Source organism: Oryctolagus cuniculus, chromosome 4 (genome assembly GCF_964237555.1).
Source record: "Oryctolagus cuniculus chromosome 4, mOryCun1.1, whole genome shotgun sequence".
NCBI lineage: Eukaryota > Metazoa > Chordata > Mammalia > Lagomorpha > Leporidae > Oryctolagus > Oryctolagus cuniculus.
Window position 1 is genome coordinate 165,305,483 of NC_091435.1, and position 24,761 is coordinate 165,330,243.

A 24,761-nucleotide genomic window follows, 5' to 3' on the forward strand; every position below is an offset into this window, starting at 1 on the left:
TCCTCTGTGTCACATCATTAATATGAAAATGCTTTTAATATATATAATATTCACATAATTTCAATATATGAATATTGAAATATGTATCCTAGAATGTATCAGACTTTCATCACTATAACAAAATACCTGACATAGGAGTTTTATTTAGTTCACAGTTTTGGAGATTCAAGGTCATGGCACCTTTGCTGGTTCAATTCTGGTGAGGACTTCAGGGTGCATGGCAGATTGCCATGGCAGGACTGCATGTTGGGGCAAGCAGTCACATCTCAAGTAAGAGAGAAAAGAGTGAGTTGGGCATGGATAGGCTTGCTCCTTTTATAACAGCCCTCTTGTAAGAACCCCAGAGGTTGTTGAGAACTGCATTCGGATAGCACAGCGCCCCTGAACTAAGGATCTCCAACTAGAACTCACCTTCTAATGTTTCCACCACCTCCAACACCACAATCCTGAGGACCAGGCCTCCAATGCTGATGGAGTGTCCTTAGAGAACACTCAGACAAAATCCAAACTACAGCACCCAGAAAGTTTCATATTAGTTCATTCTTCCCAATTTATAGATGAACAAGAATGATGCCACAGAAATAGTCTCAAAAATGTCTATTTCTGTTTCTTGCAACCTGCCTGAGAAGGCAGGAATCCTTCAACATGACCTCTGATGCCTGCCTCCTAGCATTTGTAAGCTAGGATAGTCCCCTCAAACATTGTCCCAGGAATGTGCTGTCCAGCCAGTTATCATGGGCCACTTACGAGGAAATGTACATTTGACAATGCCTGACACATCATAAGTTTGTTTTCCAGGTTTCTAAAACACATTGCCAGGCAATTTTCCATCTGCTAATATGGCCAATGAAACCGGCTTTGAGTTTTATGTTCCAGGTATGCTAATGCCGTGACACTTCCTGGAGGTAATGACTAAGTCTATAACTTCCTAACATGATGACATTCATATTGCAAGTTCCAAAACTAGTGTTCACTTCCTGAGTGGGAGTCAGGAAATATGAAGACCTGGGGACTGTGGCAAGCAGTCAGTCAATCAATCTTCTGCAAACAAGTAAGAAATCCCAAAGCAAACTTTTTTTAAGGTCCTTGGACATCATTTATTTAATTTCGTATTTTAAGGTTCAATTCTGTTTTGATGGGGCAGTTTTGTGGTGTTGCGATTCACCTTGACTTCACACAGAATGATTTCACTTGAATGAGTAGGATAATTGCTGTACAAATACCTTCTGTTTTTTTCTTTTCAGTTTTTTAAAAAATTATTTAAGGTATACATATTTCATATATACAGATTCGGGAACATAGTGGTACTTTCCACCCAATCCTCCCTCCCACCACACTCTCACCTTTCTTCCTCAACCCTCTCCTAGTCCCATTCTTTTTACAAAGATCTATTTTCAGTTAACTTAAACTCATTAGTTAACTAGTGAGATTAACTCTGCACTAGGTAAAGATTTCAACAAATAGTATGAAGAAAAAAAAACACTCTTCCTCGACAGTTGACACAAGAGCTATTAAAAATCATTGCATCTCAAAATGTCAGTATCACTCCTATAGATTGCCTTTTAGGTACTCTGTTAATTACCACAGATCAGGGAGAACATATGGTATTTGTCTTTTTGAGTCTGACTTATTTCACTAAGTATAATGGTTTCCAGTTGCATCCATTTTGTTGCAAGCAACAGAATTTCTTTTTTTTCTCCTTTATACCGCTGTGTGGTATTCTATAGTGTATAAACACCACGATTTCTTTATCCAGTCTTAAGTTAATGGACATTTGGGTTGATTCCATACCTTAGCTATTATGAATTGAGCTGTAGTAACCATGGTGGTATAGATCTCTCTTTCATATGCTGATTTGTTTTCATTTGGGTAAATTCCCAGGAATGGGATAGCTGGGTCATATGGTAGGTCTATATTCAGATTTTTGAGATCTCTCCATACTGTCTCCCACAGTGGCTGCACCAGTTTACATTCATACCAACAATGGATTAGGGTACTTTTTTCCCATGTCCTCACCAGCATTTGTTGTTTGTTGATTTCTGTATGAGAGCCATTTTAACTGGAGTGAAGTGAAAATTCATTGTGGTTTTGATTTGCATTTCCCAGATGACTAGTGACCCTAAGCATTTTTTCATGTGTCTGTTGGCCATTTGAACTTCTCTTGAGAAATGCCTGTTCAAGTCCTTTGCCCATTTCTTAACTGGGTTGTTTGTTACTGCTTTCTACCTTAGAGGGCATCTTATGCATAAAAGCCAAGATATTGCTTCAATTGTACCTTAATGCTCTAAATTCTGAGATAATTCTTTAAGCTGTTAGCATCAAAACTTCAGCAGGATGGTATGCACTGCACATTAGGCAGCTCTTTATTCCTTAGGTGTGTTCTAAGGAAGATTAGATCCCTGAAATGTTAATAGATATTCACGAAGTGAAATCACTGAAAGATGGAGAGAAACAGGTTCTTTGGACAAGTAACTTTGGGATACTGGATAGAGCAAGTTGGTCTATGGTTAGATCTTTGTATAAGAAATTCTCAGTGCCTTTTACACATTATAATGTCCAGAGATTCTTCAAGATAGGCGTTATACCAAGTCTTCTCCTTTTGTATTCTTACTTTCCCGGTTCTTCAGTATCCCAGGGAGGGGCAAGAGCATGACATAAAACACAAATCAATGACAGACCAAATATGGCCCAAGACTGATTTTGTAAATCCAGTTTTATTGGACTATACAACATTCATTTGTTTATGTGTTGTCTATGCCTGTTTTCATAATACAGTGTTAACTGTGAGTAGTTGTGAAAGAGATTGGTGGTCTATAAAGCATAGACCATCTACTGTGTGACTCTATAAAAAATTTTGCTGACCTCTGGGTTGAGAGCATTTAGGAAATGTAACATTGTCTGAAATTGACCAAAGAATCATTTTCCAGTAGCTCATTCTATGGTCTAGTTTTTGTATAAGACAGTTTGGGGGATACTGCATCAACTTGGGCTTCACTTGTGGGTCCTTGTGTGTGTCACCTCCCCTTGTTATCCTTGTTAGTTCTTGAAAGTAGAACTCCCTATGCTGCCCCATTACATGTTGGGTACAGGAAGATTTCTGTCTCTCGGAGACGCAGAGTGGCAGATTGAGCCCAGGAGCTAAAGTGAATCAGTTCTTTTTTGTAAGATGCAGCAAGATCAAGTTGAGGTACAGAGAAAGCTGCATGATAACAGGAAGCTTATCATTTATTTACTGAGCATCCTGTTTGCTGTTTTTAGTCTTGTGCGGGAAGGGAGCTGGAGGTTACCTTGTGCTTGTGTCTTCAGGGACTTAACAGTTCTCTGTCTCCTTGAAGAAAGGGACTGCATGACATGTTCAGTAACAATGTGAAAATTCAGGGACTTAATTTTTCAAAAATCCTGAAGGCAGAAAAAGTTCTGAAAATCATTTTCTGTGATTTAGGAGAATAATGTTTTTCTTTCTTTAGGGATGATTCTCAGGATACTATATACTTTCCATGAACTTTTTCTTGGACCTTGATAAGAAGTGAAGAGTTTTTCTGATGACAAAGTGCTATACTTATCTATTGCTGCATATAACTAATTATGCCCAAATTAGGTAGCTTGAAATGATAAGTATTACCTTTTTTTAAAAAAAAAGATTTATTATTTTATTTATTTGAAAAAGTTACAGAGAGACGTAGAGCCAGAGAAAGAGAAAGGTTGGTCTTCCATCCGTGGGTTCACTCCCCAAATGACTGCAATGGCCAAATCTGAGCTGATCCGAAGCCAGCATCCAGAAGTTTCTTCCAGCTCTCCCACACTGGTGCAAGGACCCAAGGACTTGGGCCATCTTCTACTGCCTTCCCAGGCCACAGCAGAGAGCTGGATCAGAAGTGGAGCAGACAGGACTTGAACCAGTGCCCATATGGGATGCCGGTGCTGCAGGCTGGGGCTTTAACCCACTGTATCACAGCGCTGAGCCAGATAAGTATTACCTTACACATTCTGAGGGCAGATTGATTAAGTGGTTCCAGGTCCTTGTCTCAAAAAATTGCAGTCAACCTGTTTGCCAGGCTCTCTGAAGATATTACTGGGGCTGAAGAAACAGCCATCCAGTTCTCTCCCATGGCTGTTTACATGAAGCTACACTTCCTTACAGTAAAGGACTCTGTGTATGGCATGAAGTGACTTCTAGAGTAAATGATTCAAGAGCAAGGGAGCCTTTTTCTGTGCTACCCAGGGAGGGGTCCATATGGCATTGTTCTTGATTCCTGGTGTAACTTAAGGGAGACTTTCACAATGCCAAGAGCCCCTGATGTCCTGCAAGTGGAGGAGGAGGATGTCATAAAAGTCTTTGTAGCAGCAACTACTTAGGTGGCACCAACCGTGAATTCCAAATACAGTGCACATCTGCAAAAGGAAAGGTGATGGTGTCAGCATCATCAACCTGTGGGGTACCTGGGAATAGCTTGTGCTGGCGACTTCTGTTGTTGCCATGGAAAACCTTGCTGATGTCAGTGTCACATCCTCCAGGCACCCTGACCAGAGGGCTGTGCTGAAGTTTGCTTCTGCCACTGGAGTCACTCTTATTGCTGGCTGCCTTTTTTTTTTTTTTTTTGACAGGCAGTGTGGACAGTGAGAGAGAGAGAGACAGAGAGAAAGGTCTTCCTTTGCCGTTGGTTCACCCTCCAATGGCTGCTGCCGCCAGTGCACCGCGCCGATCCGAAGCCAGGAGCCAGGTGCTTATCCTGGTCTCCCGTGGGGTGCAGGGCCCAAGTACTTGGGCCATCCTCCACTGCACTCCCTGGCCACAGCAGAGAGCTGGCCTGGAAGAGGGGCAACCGGGAAAGAATCCGGCACCCGGACCGGGACTAGAACCCCGGGGTGCTGGCACCGCAAGGCGGAGGATTAGCCTATTGAGCTGCGGCGCCGGCCATTGCTGGCTGCTTTATGCCTGGAACTTTCACTAACCAGATCCTGGCAGCCTTCCAGGATCCATGACTTCTAGTGGTTGCTATTCCCAGGGTTGACCACCAAACTCACAGAGACATCTTTGTGAACTTGCCTACCCCTGCTCTGTATAACAAAGACTTGTTCTCACTGTGTGGACATTGCCATTCCATGAAGCAACTGATGTGGCAGATGCTATCCAAGGAGGTTTTATGCATGTGTGGTACCATCTCCTGTGAGTACCCGTGGGAAGTCGTGCCTGATCTCTACCTCTATGGAGATTTGAAAAAGCTAGAAAAGCCAAAACGAAGGAGGAATTTTGGGATGAATGGGCTGTCCTGGCTCCTGAGTTTACTGCTACTCAGCCTCAGGCTGCAGGCTGGCCAGAAGGCATGCAGGTGCCCTTTGTGTCATTCCAGAGGTCCCTACCGAAGCCTGGAGCACTCAGTCCCTGAAGACTGAGCTTGCGGCTCCCCTTGCTCAAGCCACCGCGCGATAAAACAACCACTGAATGCTCTCGAGCGTCTCTTCCACAGTGTCTGACACGAAACAGAAGTAAGACTGATAGAAAATAAACACTGCTTTCTTTAATAATAAAAAAAAAAAAAGTGAGAGAGCATGACTACGGTGGAAATTTCAGTCTTTTATAACCTTGTCTTGGAAGTGACACACCATCGTATCTACTGTGTTCTGTGAGTCAAACAGGCCAATTCTGGTACAATATGGAGGGGACTACACAATAATGTACAAAGCAGAAAGCTGGAGTTGTTGGGGGCCCTCTTGGAGGCTGACTGTGATATTCTGATAGTTGACAGCAGCATCTCTTGGTGGAGAAACCTCTTTTGTCCTCACTCCTTCTCCTTGGCCCAGGGCATGAAAAGCCCAAGGCCAGGAATGGGGTCTAAACTCAACCTAGATGTGAAAGACCATTGACAGCTACAACATCAGCTTTTAGTAGATAAAAAAGTTACCCTCTTTATGATGTTTTATTTATACAAGCTGGAAAATTGTCTTAAAACATCAATTTGATTATAGCATGACACATTACTGCTTATGCTGGGTATGTGTTGTAAACTACTAATGCATGATGTTTAGAAACATTTTGAGTGATCCCTTCATGCAAGGTTCAACATGTACAGGCTGCTTGGCTGTGAACTTTAACATATGGGTTCTAACTGGCCAACTGTACGCTGAATGTGGTTAACTACAATGACTACCATGTCTTCACTATAGACTTTATTGAATCTTCCAAACCAGTTTAATCTCTCCTTTCACAGTGCTGGCTAACACTTACTTACTTTTCTATAAAAGCAATGATCTACTCTTCTTCATAATAGAGTTGTATTATGTATAAACTTCCCTCACTGGATTTGAACTCTTTGAGGGTAAGAACTGGGTCTTTGTCTTCCTTCCTCCATTCCTTCCTTCCTTTCCTCCTATCACACATATACTGAGATACCTTACGTGCATCACAGTAAAAGTGATGGTTATAAAAGAAGAGTGATAGGAAAGGCAAGAACCCTGTTATGTACATTCTAGTGTGGGTCATAAATATTGTAAAACAAAGCGAATACATGAATAAGATAATTTCGGGTTTACAGGCACTAAGAAGAAATTACAGCAGGGTAATGTGAAAAAGTGAGATTGGTGGGCTTGCATGTTCTTTGAGGCAGTGTAGGTTAGAGGAGGGAAATAGAGCCTCTTGGAGGAGAATCCTATGCATCTCTGTGACCCCTGTTGCTAACAGAGTGCCTTGTACATAGTACATACATGACAATATGCTTGTAAAGTAAAAGTGTAGTGAGGGCCCAAAAAACTAGCAAACAGGGGCCAGCATTGTAGCACAGTGGGGCAAGCCACCATCTGGGGTGTTGGCATCCTGTATCCGAGCGGTGACTGCTCTCCTCCCAACCCAACTCCCTGCTAATGCATACAGAAAGACAGCATTTAACATCCCAAGTACTTGGGTCCCTGCCACCCATGTGTGAGACCAGGATGGAGTGCTTATCTCCTGGTTTCAGTGTAGCCCAGCCTTGGCTGTTGTGGGCATTTGGGGGAATGAACCAGAGGATGAGATCGGTCTTGTGGGGAGCAACTCGGACTAGACTAAGTTACTGGAATTAAGACTTATTCTATGCATCTGCTCTCCCACAATATGGCGCTGGGAGAGAAGAAAACAGCTTCTACACAGCTGCCTCCAGTTCAGCCAATAAACTGTAGGACTTGCTCCTGATTGGAGAGCAGCGTACTCGGCGTGTGGGCAGCCGAGTTAGGATTGGCGGAGGAGGACTATAAAGGAGGAGAGAGACGGCATGCACCAGGAACATCTAAGGGGAACATCTAAGGCGAACACCTGTGCAGCCCCCCAGAGAGCCGGCCGGCGGTGTGCCGCTCCCCCGTGGAAGTGGGGAATGTGGCAGGGGGAACAGCCCTTCCACGGAGGTGGAAGGGATAGTAGCCAACCCGGGAAGAACCAGCAGCAAACCCGGGGAGGGCCGAGCAGACGAAAGAAGAGCGCAGGGTCCTGTGTCGTTCCTCCACGAAGAGGGGGAGCGACAGGTCTCTCTTTCTCTCTCCCACTTTGTCTCTTCCTCCCTCTTACATGCTCTGGCTTTCAAATTAATAAATAAATAAGTCTTTAGGAAACTAGAAAATAAAAACCCTGGGATCACCATTTTGATTTTAGTACATATGTGCCATATTTTAACTCCCAGTGGAAGATAGTGTCTGCATTATTCCACATCTGCTTTTTGTAAGCAAAGCACAAAGGCTTGGTTGGGTCTCCTTAAACAAGACTCATTTATTTCTCACCCCTCAATGGAAAATAAACAAAACCAAAAGGCAAAGCCTATTGAATACAGTTACTGGATCAATCCATAGTGCTTAGTTGTATTAAGGTTTTCTCCCTTTTATTTTTTTGTGCTGAGGAAAGGTTAGATTTATTTCGTTTTGTATTTTGTAATAGAGTGAGAACACAAGTAGTAACTCCCCCAATTTCAAATTTCACAACCTCAGAGGGAGGGGCACATGGACTTTAGAGTTGGCCCAGGGGAGGGCCATTGAGGGAGTGAAAGATTAGAGACTACACCCATTGGGATAGGTTAAGTAAAACAAGCTGATTTAATCCAGAAAAAATTAACATAGGATGCTGAGCACTGAGAAGAAATGGAAAATATGTGAGCTGCCTGTCACATCCCTTTATGATTAGGGGTTTTATTGAAATAGGAAAGATTTAGGACAGCTATTATGTGATACTCCTTTCCCAGTTGTTGGGACTCTCCGTAGTGTTAGGAATGTGATGGAACTCTTTGAGTGAACAAATTAGGTCCAGAGTTCTTGATTTTTGTAATTGAGCTCAGTAGTTTGTTATTAAAATGAAAGTGCCTGGTCTGTGATTCTGTTTTAAAGAATAAAAAGAGAGTTCAACACGGTGGTGTAGCAGGTAAAGCCGTCTTCTGCAGTGCCAGCATCCCATATAGGTGCCGGGTAAAGTCCCAGCTGCCTCACTTTTGGCCCAGCTCCCTGCTAATGTGCCTAGGAGAGCAGCAGAACATGGCCCAAGTGCTTTGGCCCCTGCACCATGTGGGAGACCTGATGTGGCTCCTGGCTCTTGGTTCCTGGCTTTGGCCTGATCTAGCCATGGACATTGCGTCCATTTGGAGGAGTGAATCAGCGGATGGAAGACCTTTCTCTCTGTCTCTACCTCTGTCTCTCCTTCTTTGTGGCTCTATCAAATAAATAAATGAATAGATCTTTAAAAAGGACAGAAAGAGTAGAGACTGCTTATGGATTCTGTGTATATTAAATAGTGCAGGATCTCAGTAAATACTGAATTTATATTGCAACACATATTGGAATGTTAGTCCCAGGAGATCATAACTATCAAGAGGAAATCATGCTGTTCTTTCAATACCAAAATTGATGCAGAGATTCCAGAACTCCCCCCTATTATCTCTTTTTCTGTATCAGTTTTCTATTCTTTGTTTACCTAATATGCATACTTTCCTGTAAATTTTTTACAGCTACATTTTTAGGTACACATGGGTAGAGCCCATACTACATATGCTTTACACGGTTTCTTGCCCTAGAATAAAGGTTTCTGAGTCAGCTTTCCACCCTTGCTTATTGAAAATGTCACTGCTGTCGAGGTCATTTGCTTTCTTGGTCTTGTTTCTTGCATGATCCACTTTATTAGAGTTGGAAACAGGTTTTTCCAACTGAAATTAAAATTACAAAACTTACGTCTGCCATCCAGAGTTCAGTCTGTCTGAACAACCCAAGTTGGTTTCTGGTTCATATTTGTCAATGACTTTTTGTGCTAAAATGTTAACTGCAGATGTCCAGTTGGCACCTTCCAACATTACTTATTGGTTTTTCATTTTTCTTTCTTTAAATATGCTCAAGGCTCAATGCAGTAATACCAGAAAAACTCCATTTACTAAAAAATGAACATGTTTCCGAAGTTCCTTATCTTATAGTGATGGGCAATTAGAATAAGCTGTCCAATCAAGGGACAGCTGTGGGATGGAATACAACAGCCGCCTGGTTGGCTGGCAGTCTCACTGCAGAGCTGGCATCGCTACTCCACTCAAAACTGCCATTGAATTGGATCTGTCTTCCAGGTTTCTGCACAAGACTTCTTTTTCCTTTGTTCAGCAGAACACTATGAAAAAAAGGAATCCTGTTAATATCGCTCTCTGCATGCTTTGTCGCCAAAATCTTGTATACCCTCTTCTGTCTCTAACTCTCTTCTCTATGATATAACCAACTTGGGTTTTGTAAGCCTTGGCATCCTGGGAAGAGAGAGAGAAAGAGAGAGAGGGAGGGAGAGAAAGAGAATGTGCCAAGTAGGGTAAATATTTTCTTTTTTAAAGATTTATTTTATTTATTTGAAAGAGTTACAGAAAGGCAGAGAGATAGGTCTTCCATCTGCTGGTTCACTCCCCAATTGGCCACAATGGCCAGAGCTGCGCCAGGAGCCAGGAGCTTCATCCGGGTCCCCTTTGTGGGTGCAGGGGCCCACATATTTGGGCCATCTTCTACTGCTTTCCTGGGCCATAGCAGAGAGCTGGATCGGAAGAGGAGCAGTTGGGACTAGAACCGGTGTCCATATGGGATGCTGGCGCTTCAGGTCAGGGCTTTAACCTGCTGTGCCACAGCGCTGGCCACTAGGGTAAATATTTTTGTCTCAATGTTTCTTTTGCTTTCAGCTTTCACTTGCTTTTATCCATCATTTTATCCTCTGTTGTTTAACTCTTGCCTTCTACATTTATCCTTAGCACAAGAAAAGATATGAGTGGGTGACAGCAATTACCCTTATGAAGTGTCAATGCAGAAAGGTACTGTGGACTTCAGGAAAAATTTAAGTGTGAGCAGGGAGAAATCATGACATTTTTCAGGAGGGACTAGATGTGCATTTCCTATTGAATTGTTATTATTGCCTTCAATAATATTGCCTTCCTTTGAAGTTGCTCCTCAGTATTCCTGAGATTTTTTCATGTTGTAATATATTCCCATTAACTAATACCATCAATTTCCAAGGGATGTCTTCCATTTTCCTTCTTTCTTGTCCTAGCTACTTTAACAATTGATATTTTCTATGCATCCATATCAAGGAATTCCCCTTGCTAAGATCTTGAAATCTGGGCCAGTGGCACTATACTTTGTGAGAAATGGTGGTAGCTACTGAAAGTGTTCAATCCTGCCAGTTTTTATGGGTCCTTGTTCTTAAGAGTGCCCGTTGTATCTCACCACCATCCTTCACTGACAGTCTCCTGTTCACACTTCTTAAGGTGTTAAGGTGATAGCGCTATGTTTACTGAAAGTATAAATTAATTGGTTTGATGTTTACTGGGAGCTAACTACATTTCAGGCATGCATATGCCTAGTTACATGAGTAGATAAGACTCAGCCTGAATTTGCCCTTGTCCCCTCGCCCTGCAGACCCTTCTCTGCCCCAGTGACTTTGTGCATACACAGTTTACCTGCAGGACTGCATCAAGAAAGCAATTACAAGACAGAGTGATGAGAGTTTTGGAGGGGGGAGAGGAGGGCAGGTGTTTCACTTGGTGTGAAGATGCTGCCTGGATCGTCCACATCTCACATCAGAGTGCCTGGTTTGAGTCTCAGCTCTGCTCCCAGGTCTAGTGTCTTCCTGATGCACACCCTGGGGGGCAGTAGAAGATGACTTAAGTGGTTGGTACTTTGCCATCAATGTGGAGATCTGTATTGAGGTCATGAATCCAGCTTTGCCCTGGCCCAGTCTGAGTTGTTGTGGGCATTTGGGGAATGACCCAACAGATGTGAGTTTCTCTCTCTCTCTTTCTCTAATGAGAATAAATAAATTTTGAAAAAGAGTTCAAGGGTAAGCCAAAGTGTGTGGGAAACAGATCAGAAGGGCAGTAGCCCTTCTCAGTCATCAGGACATTCCAGAAGGGATATATTGAGACATCTTAACTAAAGGCCTTACCTAGCTATTTAATGTACCCTTATAGATTAGAAATCAGATTATTTTTTCTCAATTGACTTCCTACAATTTCCTGACATGTTTTTCTGGAGTTTCATTTTATCAGCTTAGAGAAAACTTTTAATTATGCTATCCTTGGATATGCATTGTGGTGTAGTGTGTTAAGCCACTTCTTGCAATGCTCATGTCCCAGATTAGAGTGCCTGGATCAAGTCTCACCTCCTTTTTCCATCAAGCTTCCTGCCAGTGTGCACCCCAGGAGGCAGTAGGTGATGACTCAAGTACTGGGGTTCCTGCCACCCATGTGGGAGACCTGGCTTAGCTCCTGGCTTTGGTCTGGTCCAACCCTGGCTGTTGTGGTCATTTGGGGAGTGAACCAGTGGATGGAAGATCTCTGTCTGTCTGTCTCTCCTTGTCACTCTGCTCTTTAAGTAACTAACTAACTAACTAACTAAATATAAAAAAAATCCTTGCATCAGTATCTTTACAGAAATGCATGTGGTAATAGAAGAGTGTGTTGAGATCATTCTGGAATTCTCCCTTGCTTCTGAAATTTATGAGTCAATTGAAGACTCTGTTAACAATGCAAATTGCTGGATCCCACTCCTAGAGCTTTATAAATTGCTGGGGTCAGATAATTTGCATTTTATGCCAGCAAGGCTCTTTATTCTGATCTGGGTATTGGCCACTGACTGTGGAGGATACTAGTTGCAGAAGAAAGGTGTGAACAGTTCCTTAGCTGGCTTGTCAGGCACCTTTATTTTTTATCTCAGCTGAAATCCAAACCATGCATTAAGTTTAATTTTTAAAAACTCAATAAAAGCTAGACAGACTTTTTGACTGGCCATAGGAGATTGGTTTTCAAATATAGCTACAACCATTAGAACAAGGGCACAGTTCTGGACATTTGGCATGTCCTTAAATTTATCATCAGTATTCAATGGTTATTTTGTTGTTTAACTCTTTTTGTTTTTGAGATTTTTATGTATTTATTTGGGAGGTAGTGTTATAGATAAAGAGAGGGAGAGACAGAGAGAAAAATCTTCCATCTGTTTGTTCGTTCCCCAGATGGCTGCAAAGGCCAGAGCTGTGCTGATCCAAAGCCAGAAGCCAGGAGCTTCTTCTAGGTCTCCCACATGGGTGCAGGGGCCCAAGCACTTAGGCCATCTTCTACTGCTTTCCCTGGCCATAGGAGAGAACTAGATCAGTAGTGGAGCAGCCAGGACACAAACTGGTGCCCATATGGGATGATGGCACTGCAGGAGGAGACTTAGCCCACTACGCAATGACGCTGGCCTCTGCTGTTTAACTCTTGCCTTCTACATTTATCCTTAGCACTAGAAAAGATATGAGTGAGTGACAGCAATTGCCCTTATGAAGTGTCAGTGCAGAAAGGTACTGTGGACTTCAGGAAAAATTTAAGTGTGAGCAAGGAGAAATCATGACATTTTTCAGGAGGGACTAGATGTGCATTTCCTATTGAATTGTTATTATTGCCTTCAAATCTACAGGTGCTCATATTCTGCCCTCCCCACTTCAAAGTTACTTAGTCACTTGGTCATAGCTGCAGACCAGGTATCTCTTTTCTTTAAAATGTGTTTTTGGGCTGGCGCCGCAGCTCACTAGGCTAATCCTCCGCCTTGCGGCACCGGCACACCGGATTCTAGTCCAAGTCGGGGCACCGGATTCTGTCCCGGTTGCCCCTCTTCCAGGCCAGCTCTCTGCTGTGCCCCGGGAGTGCAGTGGAGGATGGCCCAAGTGCTTGGGCCCTGCACCCCATGGGAGACCAGGAGAAGCACCTGGCTCCTGCCATCGGATCAGCGCAGTGCGCCAGCCGCAGCACGCCGGTTGCAGCGGCCATTGGAGGGTGAACCAGTGGCAAAAGGAAGACCTTTCTCTCTGTCTCTCTGTCTCACTGTCCACTCTGCCTGTCAAAAAATAAAAAATTAAAAAAAAATTAAAATGTGTTTTTGATAGCAAGTGTTCATGTCTTGGCTTTGATTACCATAATTTTATTTTTTTAATAGACCAAAGGTTTGATTTTCTGATAATAAAGGTAAAATTTACCATTGCAATGTTATAAACCTGTATTGTGGCTTTACTTTTTTTATTTTTTAAAATTTATTTATTTATTTAAAAGGCAGAGTTACAGAGAGAGGGAGAGACACAGAGGGAAAGGGAGAGAGATCTTCCATCTGCTGGTTCGTTCCCCAAATGGCCACAAGAGAGCTGGGCCGGTTTGAAGTCAGGAGCCAGGAGCTTGCTCTGAGTTCCACACATGGGTACAGGGTCCAAGCACTTGGACCATCTTCTGCTGCTTTCCCAGGCACATTATCAGGGACCTGGATTGGAAGTGGAGCAGTGAGGACTTGAACTGGCACTCATATGGGATGCTGTTAACTTAGGCAGAGGCTCAACCTGCTATTCCACATTGCCTGCCCCCATACCAAAAACCTTTTGATTTAATGTGACTAAAAGAATCTCTGTGGAGTCCCCAATTTATTAGATTGAGAAACCAGCTGACAACCTCTTTTAGAAAGTACAGGGAAGCTGAAATTTGCTAAAATTCTAGGCAAGGAGCCTAAATAGGTAAGAGCTATTTAAATTATTAATATTTTTCTAGATAAATGGGGCTTAAAATAAGTTTTGGCATTTTAAAAAAGAAAATATTGAAAGGAATCTAGTCTTTCCATGAAAATTCAGTATTGCTACTATAATCGATGATCATTTATACACACTACAAGTGTAAAGTCATTAAATCGTGTAGGTTTGGGGCTGAATTAATTGGCATGGAAACCATTAATTCAACCTTATTTCACAATTAGGAAAGTGAATATGAGGAAGATACGTGATTCAGTGACCGCGTCTGATATATTGGAGGTAGGGTGATAGGTAATGGGGAGAGTTCGTTTCCATTGTCTGTCACTGAGGAAATAGAGTTTTGGTTTAACTCTATGCTGCTTTCTTACTTTGCTCAAGGTTCCTATCCTTTCATACTTTGCTCAAGGGTCCTATCCTTTCATACTTTGCTCAAGGGTCCTATCCTACTGACCTCAGTGGGGGCAGGAAGGACTGAGAGCTGAGCCGAGTCCTCCTTCCTCAAATGGGCAGATGCTGGGAGGAAGTTGAATTGAGCAGGCAGAATCTAGCATTTAGCCAGCATGCCATCGTCCCTGTGGCAGCGATTCAGGAAAGCTGTCAGAATCCGCAAAGGCCATCATGAAATTACACAGAGACCCTGCAAGGCAGATGGAATGCAGTCATGGTGAATGCAGGAATTGGCAGCACTGCTTTGGTCTATTGATCATTTTCCAAACACACCAAGCACGCTCACATCTTCATGCCCCTGTCGCTCTGTTCTCTCTGTCTGGAGCACCCACAGGTTTCTGATGAATTAAATTCTTTTCACTCGATGGAGATAGTAGAGTGTATCATATACTCTGCAAGTTACAGAAGATGTGATTACGGTCAGCTGTATGCAGAACCAGCAGCCTGAACTTTGTTTCAGTGGCTCAGCAGGAGCCGGGCAGCATATCTGGGGAACCTCTTTATAACCAGAACAGCCAGTTCTCAAAGGACTTCATTATTAATATGGATGTTTGTATTCCAATTTTGTTTCAAGTGGAAGCTTTTAACGATGTGGCTTGTTTTCTGCTTGTTGAATTCATGCTTTATATGTGTGTTACACTCTGCCATCCTGAGTGCTTCATACTTAATGTTGTAGTTGGTCCTCAGAATAATATGTGAGCTGAATGCACTTCCAGAAGTTCATGGAAAATAGAATTGAAAGGGAAGTTTATGTTGGTACAGAGCATTTGAAATCCATGCCCTATGAGGAATCTTCAAAAGGTTTTTGGAAAACATGCATAATGAAGAAACTATGCATGGATATCATTTTTGCATCAAATACAAATAAATACATCTTTTTTATTCGATCTTCCATAAAGTTTTTGAGGTGCCCTCATGTAAATATTTATTCCGGCACAATAAAAGATGGAGCAGAGACAGAGGGAGCGTGGGTTAATTGCACCACATCAAACACGTGGTAAAAACTGAGATTTCAATTTAGATATCCCTATGCCAGTGTCCATATTATTACATCTGCTGGGGACAGTATGCTTTCACAGAAATGGCACAGGAAGGTGAAGTTCAGACTGGGTCTAAAATGTGTTAATTTTTCATACTCTAGACATTGAATAAATAATTGGTTTGGAGAAATATGAAGTGTATTCTGTTTGGGTGACAGCTTGAAATCTTTTTTTTCCCCTTTCTCAGAGAACCTCAGCCAACAAGGCCTCAGGTGCTCCTTCGTATAGCAGATGGTCCAGTTCACAGCCACATCAGGTAATATGCTCTTTTTAAGAACCTTGCCATCCTTGTTTTCCTTGAAGTGTGCTTAAACTTACAATAATTTTTATCTGGGCAATTCTGGAAGCTGTTGAGCTCTTGTCTGTTCTCACCTCAAACGTAGCTACTATGGTCAAATGGCTGTGTACTTAGGTCGTTATTGGATATGATTCTCTGTTCCTATTTAAGGTTAGGGTTTATGAGGATGATGGTGATGAAAAGGTAAGGAGCCTGGAAAATGCTGAAGCTCCTTGTCCCTTCGTAATGAATGGCATAGATAAAACCAATCGATTATTGGAAGTGTAGTTTGTCTTGTTTTCCTTCAGCAGAAGATTATCCCTTCGGGCTCTTTTATTCCTGAAAATTGTGTGTGCACCCTCATATATCTGGTATCTTTGTGAGGTTGAGCACCAATACACTTAGACAAGGTCCTAGTGTTACAAAGAATAATTCTTTTTCATAGTTATTCAGGCTGCACAACAACCTCTATTTAGGTCAATAAACACTGAACAATGTTTTGCCTCTTTAGAGGAAGTTAAGCCAGCAGACTGCTGTCTTATGTCTTAGTATATACAGAACAGATATTTTCTGTGAGTGAGCAGGGACCACGTGGGCTTCTAGGTGCTTGTGTCTTCTGCTTTTGGAAGCATCATGTGCTGAGAACACTGACTTTGGTCTCTAAGAGCTGAGTAGGATGTGCCTTCAAATCACCTGTCTGTTATGAGGTCAAGAGGAGGTAAAATCCCATTTTGTGTTGTGGGTCAGAACACTCTTACTATGACTGTAGAAGAAGCATATAATAAACGTTTCATATCACCATTGCCCCCCCCCCATTTTATTGACATTCGAGGGAAATTTAGCATAGGTGCTTACTCCCCTATTGGCATAATGTGAGAACTCCTTTGTATGCTTCTTTGTCATCTTTCTTTTTTGAAGTCAGAAATTGGCTTTTATCAATAATTACATTAAAGAAAATCAATGAGAAGAATGATTTCTTCCATTGTGCATTATTTTATCACAGCACCTCTTCTGGTATTAAATTGCTTGGTGAGAAGGAAAGTAGAGGTGGTGACTTGGTCTGCAGTTGCATCAGCTCTATGAGGATGCTGTAGTTTCTGGTAACTTTGGAAGGATGTCCCTGTTTCACAAGTGTGAGCAGAGAAAGGTGGTAGTATGAAACACTGCAGTGGCTCCAGTAAGCAGAGATTGCTTTGAATATCCAGGTTTTTACTGTCTCCATTGTAGACACAACCAACTAATGTACATAAAGAGGTGCATCAGTATTTCTTATAATGTACATAAAGATGTACATCAGTATTTCTTAGTTCTATTCTTGAACTGTATGGGGACTGAATTCAGCAGGTCACCACCCTTGTCTTTAGAGACTTGCTAATCTAATCTTTCATAGCCTAAGGAATACAAGACCCAGAGATTGCATTGTGCAAGATTACACGAATCTTGTTGCCCTAGGATTCTATGTTTTCCCCAAAAATCATTGAGTTCTTTCCCCAATTATTTATTTATTTGAAAGACTGAGTGATGGAAAAAGAGAAAGAGATCTTCTGTCTACTTGTTTACTTTCCTTTCAAATGCCTGCCATCAGGAGCACCATCTGGGTCTCCCACATGAGCGACAGGAACCCAAGTACCTGGGTTATCATCTGCCATGCCCCAGGCACATTAGCAGGAAGCTAAATGGGAAATGGAGGTGAGACTCCATTCCAGGCATTCTAATATGGAATGTGGGCATCCCAGGTTGTGGCCAAACCAGCAGTGCCACTTCCCACCCCTCATTCAGTGTTCCAAGTTAATAAGATTCTTTTGGGACCTTCTCAGTGAGATAATCTCAAGTCATTATTCTTTGAATATGTGCTGGGCTTGGAAAACATTTCTCATGATCCTATGAAATATAAAAAGTGAAGATAGAGTTATATTTGGGGTAGTCCTGAATTCCAACAATACATCCTTTCAGTTTTATACCCTAGGAAAATTAAAATGCTGACCATCCTGTTCACACTTCTCAGTATTTTTTTTCTGTGAATACTTAAAAATCTGTTAAACCCCAGAGAAAGAGCTTCCGAAAATGGGCTTCGTTTTAACTCTTTCATGCTTTGGAAGAAGTGTGGTTATGCTGGGGGAACTGCAACTGTGGCAATGCCTTTTGGATTGGAGCATATAACTGCATATCATTTCCAAATGGCCCTCTGATTGGAACTCGTATTTGTACCATCTTATTTGTACTGAGGGTTCCTTTTAATTCTAAGTGAAAGGAGTGGCACTGTTTTCTGTGGTACTGGGCATCTGCCCATTTGCTCTCAGTTCCTTTCCATGCCTGACCTTTGGCTCCTACTTCCTCAGACTCCCTTGCTAGCTGACTCCCTTGCTATGGTTCCTCCCAATAAGAGAAGTTAAGAGTAGGAAAGAGCAGGGAGGGGAGATGAAAATATCTATGATATGAGCCTCCAGGCGCAGTCCCTATGAGGCGGGAATTGTGTTTGTGGACTCTGGTACAATTCTCTGTCCAGTCCTGGTGTGGTGAGAGGTGCGTGTGGAGGGGTAGCAACTTTCCTCACTCTTCTCTTTTTTTGTTTTCAGCTCTCCCAACCATATAACGAGTTTGCTGTATTAAATCCCTTCTTGTGGATTTCTTGGGGTGGACTCTGTTTTCTGGGCGTTCTTGCAACTATTTTCTTGCTAATACACCTCCTATGACATGATGTACTTCTTTCGTTTCCATAACAGTGACTTTTCATTTCAGAAATATTATGGGAGTATTTACAGGATCACTCGCCTTGCAGCTGCTGAAAACTCAGTGATGTAGTCCCCTGAGCTGGCCTAGTGGGTGGTAATCCTTTTATACCCCTATCCCACACAGAATAATTATTTCTCTTCTTTGTTACTTGTGCTCTAATCCTTTCCTTTTAAATTTGTGTTTATTGAAAAAAAAACCTTTGTCTTTTGTGTTTGCAATATAATAGGCTTATGGGCTCGGTCTTTGAAAACACCTACACAGATTCTCAGCCTGAGATTCAAGGTACTACTGCCAGCTCCTTCTCCAGCCCCCAGCTCCTTGTCCTCTTCTGAGTTTTGGTATCAGATCATTTTTTGTTAAAAAGTCGGAGATTCATATTCTGTAGAGTCCAGATAAATCTTACCCGTTTCTTTTCAGTATATGCGAACCTCAAATAAACACACAGATCTAGTAATGAGTAAATCAGTACATAAGTAGGCACCTTTGGTTTTTAAAACTGCATTCATTTGAGAATTAATATCATTATCATTGCCATTTCTTCACAGTCATTATCATCTTTGCTGACGTTTATTAGATGTTTACTCTGTGGTGGCTGCTAATTTCTTTGCATGCACTATCTCATTTAATGTTCTCAATCTGTCAAATACTATGACAAATGCAGTATTTTACAGATGCAAGACCTGACAACCAGAACATTTAATTATCGTGTTCAATGACACAGGGTTAGTTCTGTCAGATTCCAGAGCCCTGGTTTCTTGACCAATATCAATATTATCTGTGGAAAGTATTTAGAGTAATTTAAGGCCATTGAAAACCATTTTAATCAATAGGTAGGTTTTAAGATGACTGTAACCTGATGTTTTGACCTTTGGGCACTATTTCTACTCTGCAATTGTTTTTCCGTGAATAATTTTCTTTGTTGAGTGGCCTTACATCCACTCAAATATGGGTCAGTCTATTGCAAAGCAAAAACAAAAACAAAAAAAAGCTTTCAAAACATGGAGGTTAAAATATTTAAAAACGCACTGGTTGGTGCTTTATTTGGGATAATTTGAAAACATATTTGTAAGAAAATGGCATTTCTTCCCATTGTTTCAAAATTAGTAAGTAATGAAAAATAGTTTTATATGCTTACAAATATCTGTATCAAATAAAGTAGTCATTATCAATTGTACTTCATTTGAATAAACAGACAAGTGAGAGTGGTGACCAGTTGACTGTATTTTCAAATTTAAACAAAATGAGAAATTGAAATCATGATGAGTTTTCTGTGGATATTGTGCACTTCATTTTAGAAAAGTTTCTTAGTCCCCATCACATCTTCCCTCTCATAATCACAAAATTTCTTATGAATATTAAATATTCTCCTATGCCTGAGAAATAAAAAGTTTTTCCTTTGAATAATTAGCACCAACCGAAACATGGTGTCTTTAAAACCCTCAGTGTGAAATTTGGGTCAATAATGATCCATTAGTTGATTGATGATTCTTTAGGCCTTTAATAAACTATCTGTTTGCATTAGTTCTTAATAGGTGAGAACTTTAAACCTCATCTCATTAAAAGGGTAAACCAGTGAATTAAAAAAAAAGTAAAGTATACATTTAGTTGAGGAATACAAAATGACTCAAGAGAATTCAAGTAGATAGTCCAATGTCATTATTTTTCTAAGGGCAGATAGAACTGATGGAGTTTAAGGCTGACAGCATGTACATGTTTCAAGTATTTGGTGTTAAACAAGGGAAGAAGAGGGTATTTTCTTGTTTTACTATGTTTGTGTAGTAAGAGAAAGAAGAGTGTAGCTTACTGGGAGATTAAAAAGCTACTGTTCATAGTTTGTACTTTTCCTGGATTGTTTTATATATATTTTCATACATGTGTATCTAGTACTCAGCATGGAGTAGGAACTCATAAAGCATTGTTCAATGAATGAGTGACTGATACGAAATACAGCAGTGATAGAATTTGGAAAGGGGAACTCTAGTCTGTTTTTATTTTTCCTTTCCTCAATTAGTTTCCAACTCGTCCTTAACTGAAGCTCACATCAAAGCTTGTGATTTTGAACAGACTGAAGTAGAATGCATGTTGTGTCATCTCTGACTGGGTAAAATCACCGTCACACCTTGAGCATTGTGGTGAGGGAAATCGAGGCTTCCGGAGATCATGATAGTCTTCCCTCTGAACCGCTGGACAGTCTCGGTGCCGTCCATGTTATTTATTTTGGATTAATGTGGCAGCTGTGAAATTTTCCTGATGAACCATCACTGTTGAGCATATGTGTGAGTGCTTGGTGCTGTGATGCTCATGGAAACAAATGTGAATTTCATGTATTCTGGCTCCGGGACAAAAACTGACACCTTTTATCTATGTGGGTCTTTGGATTGTATGTCTGTAATTTAAGAACACAGAAAAGTATTGTTTCTATCTGTGTCTATGTTTCCAGAAGAGTCATGCCCACCAGCCAAAGACCATCAGGAACATACATGTGTTCAACCAAACTTGTGCTGATAACTTGCTGCTGTGGTCTGAATAGGTCCTCCCAAAATTCATATTGAAACGTTGCTGCCAAGGTGATAGTATTGACAGGCGGGGACTTGAGGAGGCGATTATGTTATGATGGTCAGCGCACTCCAGAATGGGGTTACTTATAAAAGGACTAAAGAAGTGGTGTGGCTCTGTGCTTTTCTGTTCTTCCCATCATGTGAAGACAGAATCTTCATCTTCTTGGAAAGACATGGCAATCAGATGTCATCTTGGAAATAGAGACCAGTCCCTTATCAGGTGCTGAACCTGCTGACATCGTGTGATCTTGAACTTCCAGCTTCCAGAACTGTGAGTCTATAAATATCTGTTCTGCATAAATTACTCTGTCTAAGATATTTTGTTATAGCAGCACAAAGAGACTTGGACATTGGTACTGACATGTGGGATGTTACTGTAAGTGTAACAAATACCTAAAATGTGGAATTGGCTTTGGAACTCAGTAATAGGGAGAATGGAGACAATTTGTAGAAACACACTAGAAAAAGTTTCAGGTATTTTGTTATAGCAGCACAAAAAGACTCAGATATTGCTTTATTAACTGCTGTTTGCAAGAGTAAAGAAGACAGTACAACATGGCAAATGCAGGGGCTCTGAGTAAGAGGATACTGTTTAAAGGGGCTGGTTAGGGGATTTATATCTCAGTTAGATGACATTTGTAACAAACAAAAAAGTTTGGTTGCTGTTAGGAAGGAAGGGAGTGGGATTCTTTGGTATTGTAATACTTTTATTGAGGAGAGAGTAGTGTAATGGGGCTAAAAGTGTTAAGTGGTTAAGAAGCAATAGCCCCCAGTATTACCTGGTCAAGAGGAGTGTTTGATCATTTGGTGATATGGATATGGTCTTTTGTCTTTGTTTGGACATGACTATGGAGTGATCTTGTTGTCATTTTCAATTAGGATTATAAAATGATTTCTCAGATCTAATATTGTACTTATAAATGTCTTTTGTTAAGGAGTCAATCCTAAGCCCTCTACTTTAGACAGCTGTTGTATATACACACATGTTTTATATGGTTGGCTATACAAAGGGAAATGCCTGCCCTGCTCGGCCTGATATTTATCTGTCCTGAGAACTTGCATTCATATATTTGAGAATCTGACCAGAATAGCAAAGTGGTTATGTTCTCAACCAGAGTTGACACTGAATTGATATCTTAGCATTCTTAATATAGAGAGTAGGGGAGATCTGAAATGCCAGTTCTTACTCATTTGCAAGCTATCACATCTCATTTATAGTTTATTTTAGAGGTTGTGGGAACACAAAGTTGTGTAACATAAAGCCTTACAAATTTGAAGTTTCATCGGAAAATGAAATAAATGGAGTATAGGAAATTAGGGTCTGATTTAATGAAATGCCTGATTACTGACACCTGTCTCCCTAGTGAACGCTCCTCCTAGTACTCACACTTCTGCGTACGTTCCTCTTTAGGCACTGGAGTTTAACTGGCTCCGTGACTACCTTTTGACCAGTAGAGTACAGGGGAAGATGATACTGTAGGATGTCAAAGGCTAAGTGCTAACTTGGCTTGTCATTTGGACCTTGAGGTCTTGGAATTTGCACTGTGGGGCAAGATTTGTGTCATGTTGAAGCCTCTCTTTCCTGAGAATGCTATGCTGTGTGGAAGCCCAAGCTAGGCTTGTGGAGGGGTCATGTGGGAAGATATATTTGGCCAGCCCCCACCCCCAGCCGTTTCAGCCTTCACAACAAAGGTGCAGAATCTATAAAAAAGAACCCCAGTGAAATCTCCTAGCCGAGACTTGCTGGTCGTTTGTTGTGCAGGAATAGATAACTGAATCAATGATTCATCTTCTAATAAACTTTACTGTTGTCCACAGTAATGACATTAGTTGATTTTCTGCTGCTCTAACAAAATAATCAAGACTGAGAAGATTAGAAAGAGAAGAGGTTTGTTTAGCTCGTAGTTCTGTAGGTACAAGAGCATGATGCTAGCATCTGCATCACTTCTGGTGAGGGCCTCATGGCAAATGACATTGCATGGTGGGTTGTGTGGGAGAGAGTGAGGAACATAGTGATTCTTCCCTCCCTACTCTCCCTCCTACAGTTCTTCCTCCTCACTCTCTCCTATTCCCATTCTTATTTATTACTATGATCTATTTTCAATTAACTTTACACATACAAGATTAACCCAACACTAAATACAGAGTTTAACAAATAGCAAGAAAAAAACTATTCTTCAATAGTTGAGACAAGGTCTGTTACAAGTCATCACATCACAAAGTATCAATTACACTTCTATAGATTACTTTTTAGGGGCTCTATTAGTTACCACAGATCAGGGAAAACATATGGTATTTCTCTTTTGGGGACTGGATTATTTCACTATGTATAATATATTCTGGTAGAATCCATTTTGTTGAAAATGACAGGATTTCCTTTTTCTTTTTTTACTGCTGTGTAGTATTCCATGGTGTATATATCCCATAATTTCTTTACCCAGTCTTCAGCTGATAAGCATCTAGGTTGATTCCATATCTTAGTTATTGTGAATTGAGCTGTGATAAACATAGGGATTCAGATGACCCTTTCATATGCTGATTTCATTTCCCTTGGGTAGATTTCCAGGAGTGGGATGCATGTGTCATGTGGTAGGTCTATATTCAGATTTTTGAGATATCTCCATTCTCTGTACTGTCTTCCGCAGTGGCTGGACCAGTTTACATCCCCACCAAAAATGGATTAGGGTACCTTTTCCCCCACATCCTTACCAGCATTTACCATCCCATTCTAACTGGGATGAGGTGAAACATTGTGGTTTTGATTTGCATTTCCCTGGCAGTTAGTGATCCTGAGCATTTTTTCTTGTAGCTATTGACAATTTGAATTTTCTCTTTTGAAAAATGCATGTTCAAGTCTTTTGCCCATTTCTTAATTGGATTGTTTGTTTTATTTTTGATGAGTTTCTGGAGCTCTTTATAGATCTGGATATTAATCCTTTATCAGTTGCATAGTTTGCAAATAATTTCTCCCATTCTGTCTGGTGCCTCTTCACTTGATGAATGTTTCTTCTGCTGTTTAGAAGCTTCTCAATTTGATGTAATCCAGTTTGTCAATTTTGGATTTGATTGCCTGTGCCTCTGGGTTTTTTTTCCAAGAATTGTTTGTCTATGCCAATGTCTTGCAGGGTTTCACCAATGTTCTCTAGTAATTTGATGGTATCAGGTCATAGATTTTTTTCTTTTATCCACTTTGAGAGGATTTTTGTATAAGATGTAAGGTAGGGGGTCTTCCTTCACACTACCACATGGAGATCCAGTTTTCCCACTAACAATTATTAGAGAGACTGTCCTGCTCCAGGAATTGGTTTTAGCTCCTTTATGAAAGATAAGTTGATTGTAGATGTGTACACCAATTTCCGGCATTTCTATTCTGTTCCACTGGTCTATCCATCTGTTTTTGTGCCAGTACCAGGCTGTTTTGTTTATAACTGCCCTGTATTATGTCTTGAAATCTGTTATTGTGATTCTTCTGGCTTTGTTTTTGTTGCATAATGTTTCTTTAGCTGTTCAGGGTCTCCTGTGTTTCCATATGAATTTCAGCATCATTTTTTTTTCTCAATTTGAGAAGAATATCTTTAATATTTTGATTGGCATCACATTGAATCTGTAAATTGCTTTTGGTAGTATGGACATTTTGATAATATTGGTTCTTCCAATCCATGAACATGGAAAAATTTTCCATTTTTTGTGTCTTCTTCTATTTCTTT

The 24,761-nt window shown here is 41.0% G+C and overlaps 1 protein-coding gene across 11 annotated transcripts in view; it reads left to right on the top strand.

Annotated features, from left to right (window-relative positions):
* The window catches only part of RBMS3 (RNA binding motif single stranded interacting protein 3), a 1,614,135-nt gene that overhangs the window by 304,460 nt on the left and 1,284,914 nt on the right, over positions 1 to 24,761 (top strand). For all 11 annotated transcript variants that reach the window (XM_070072887.1, XM_070072888.1, XM_051858897.2 and 8 more), the window contains exon 2: positions 15,674 to 15,742. In XM_070072887.1, the coding sequence (XP_069928988.1) occupies positions 15,674 to 15,742 (69 nt within the window). The remainder of the gene's footprint in view (positions 1 to 15,673; positions 15,743 to 24,761) is intronic.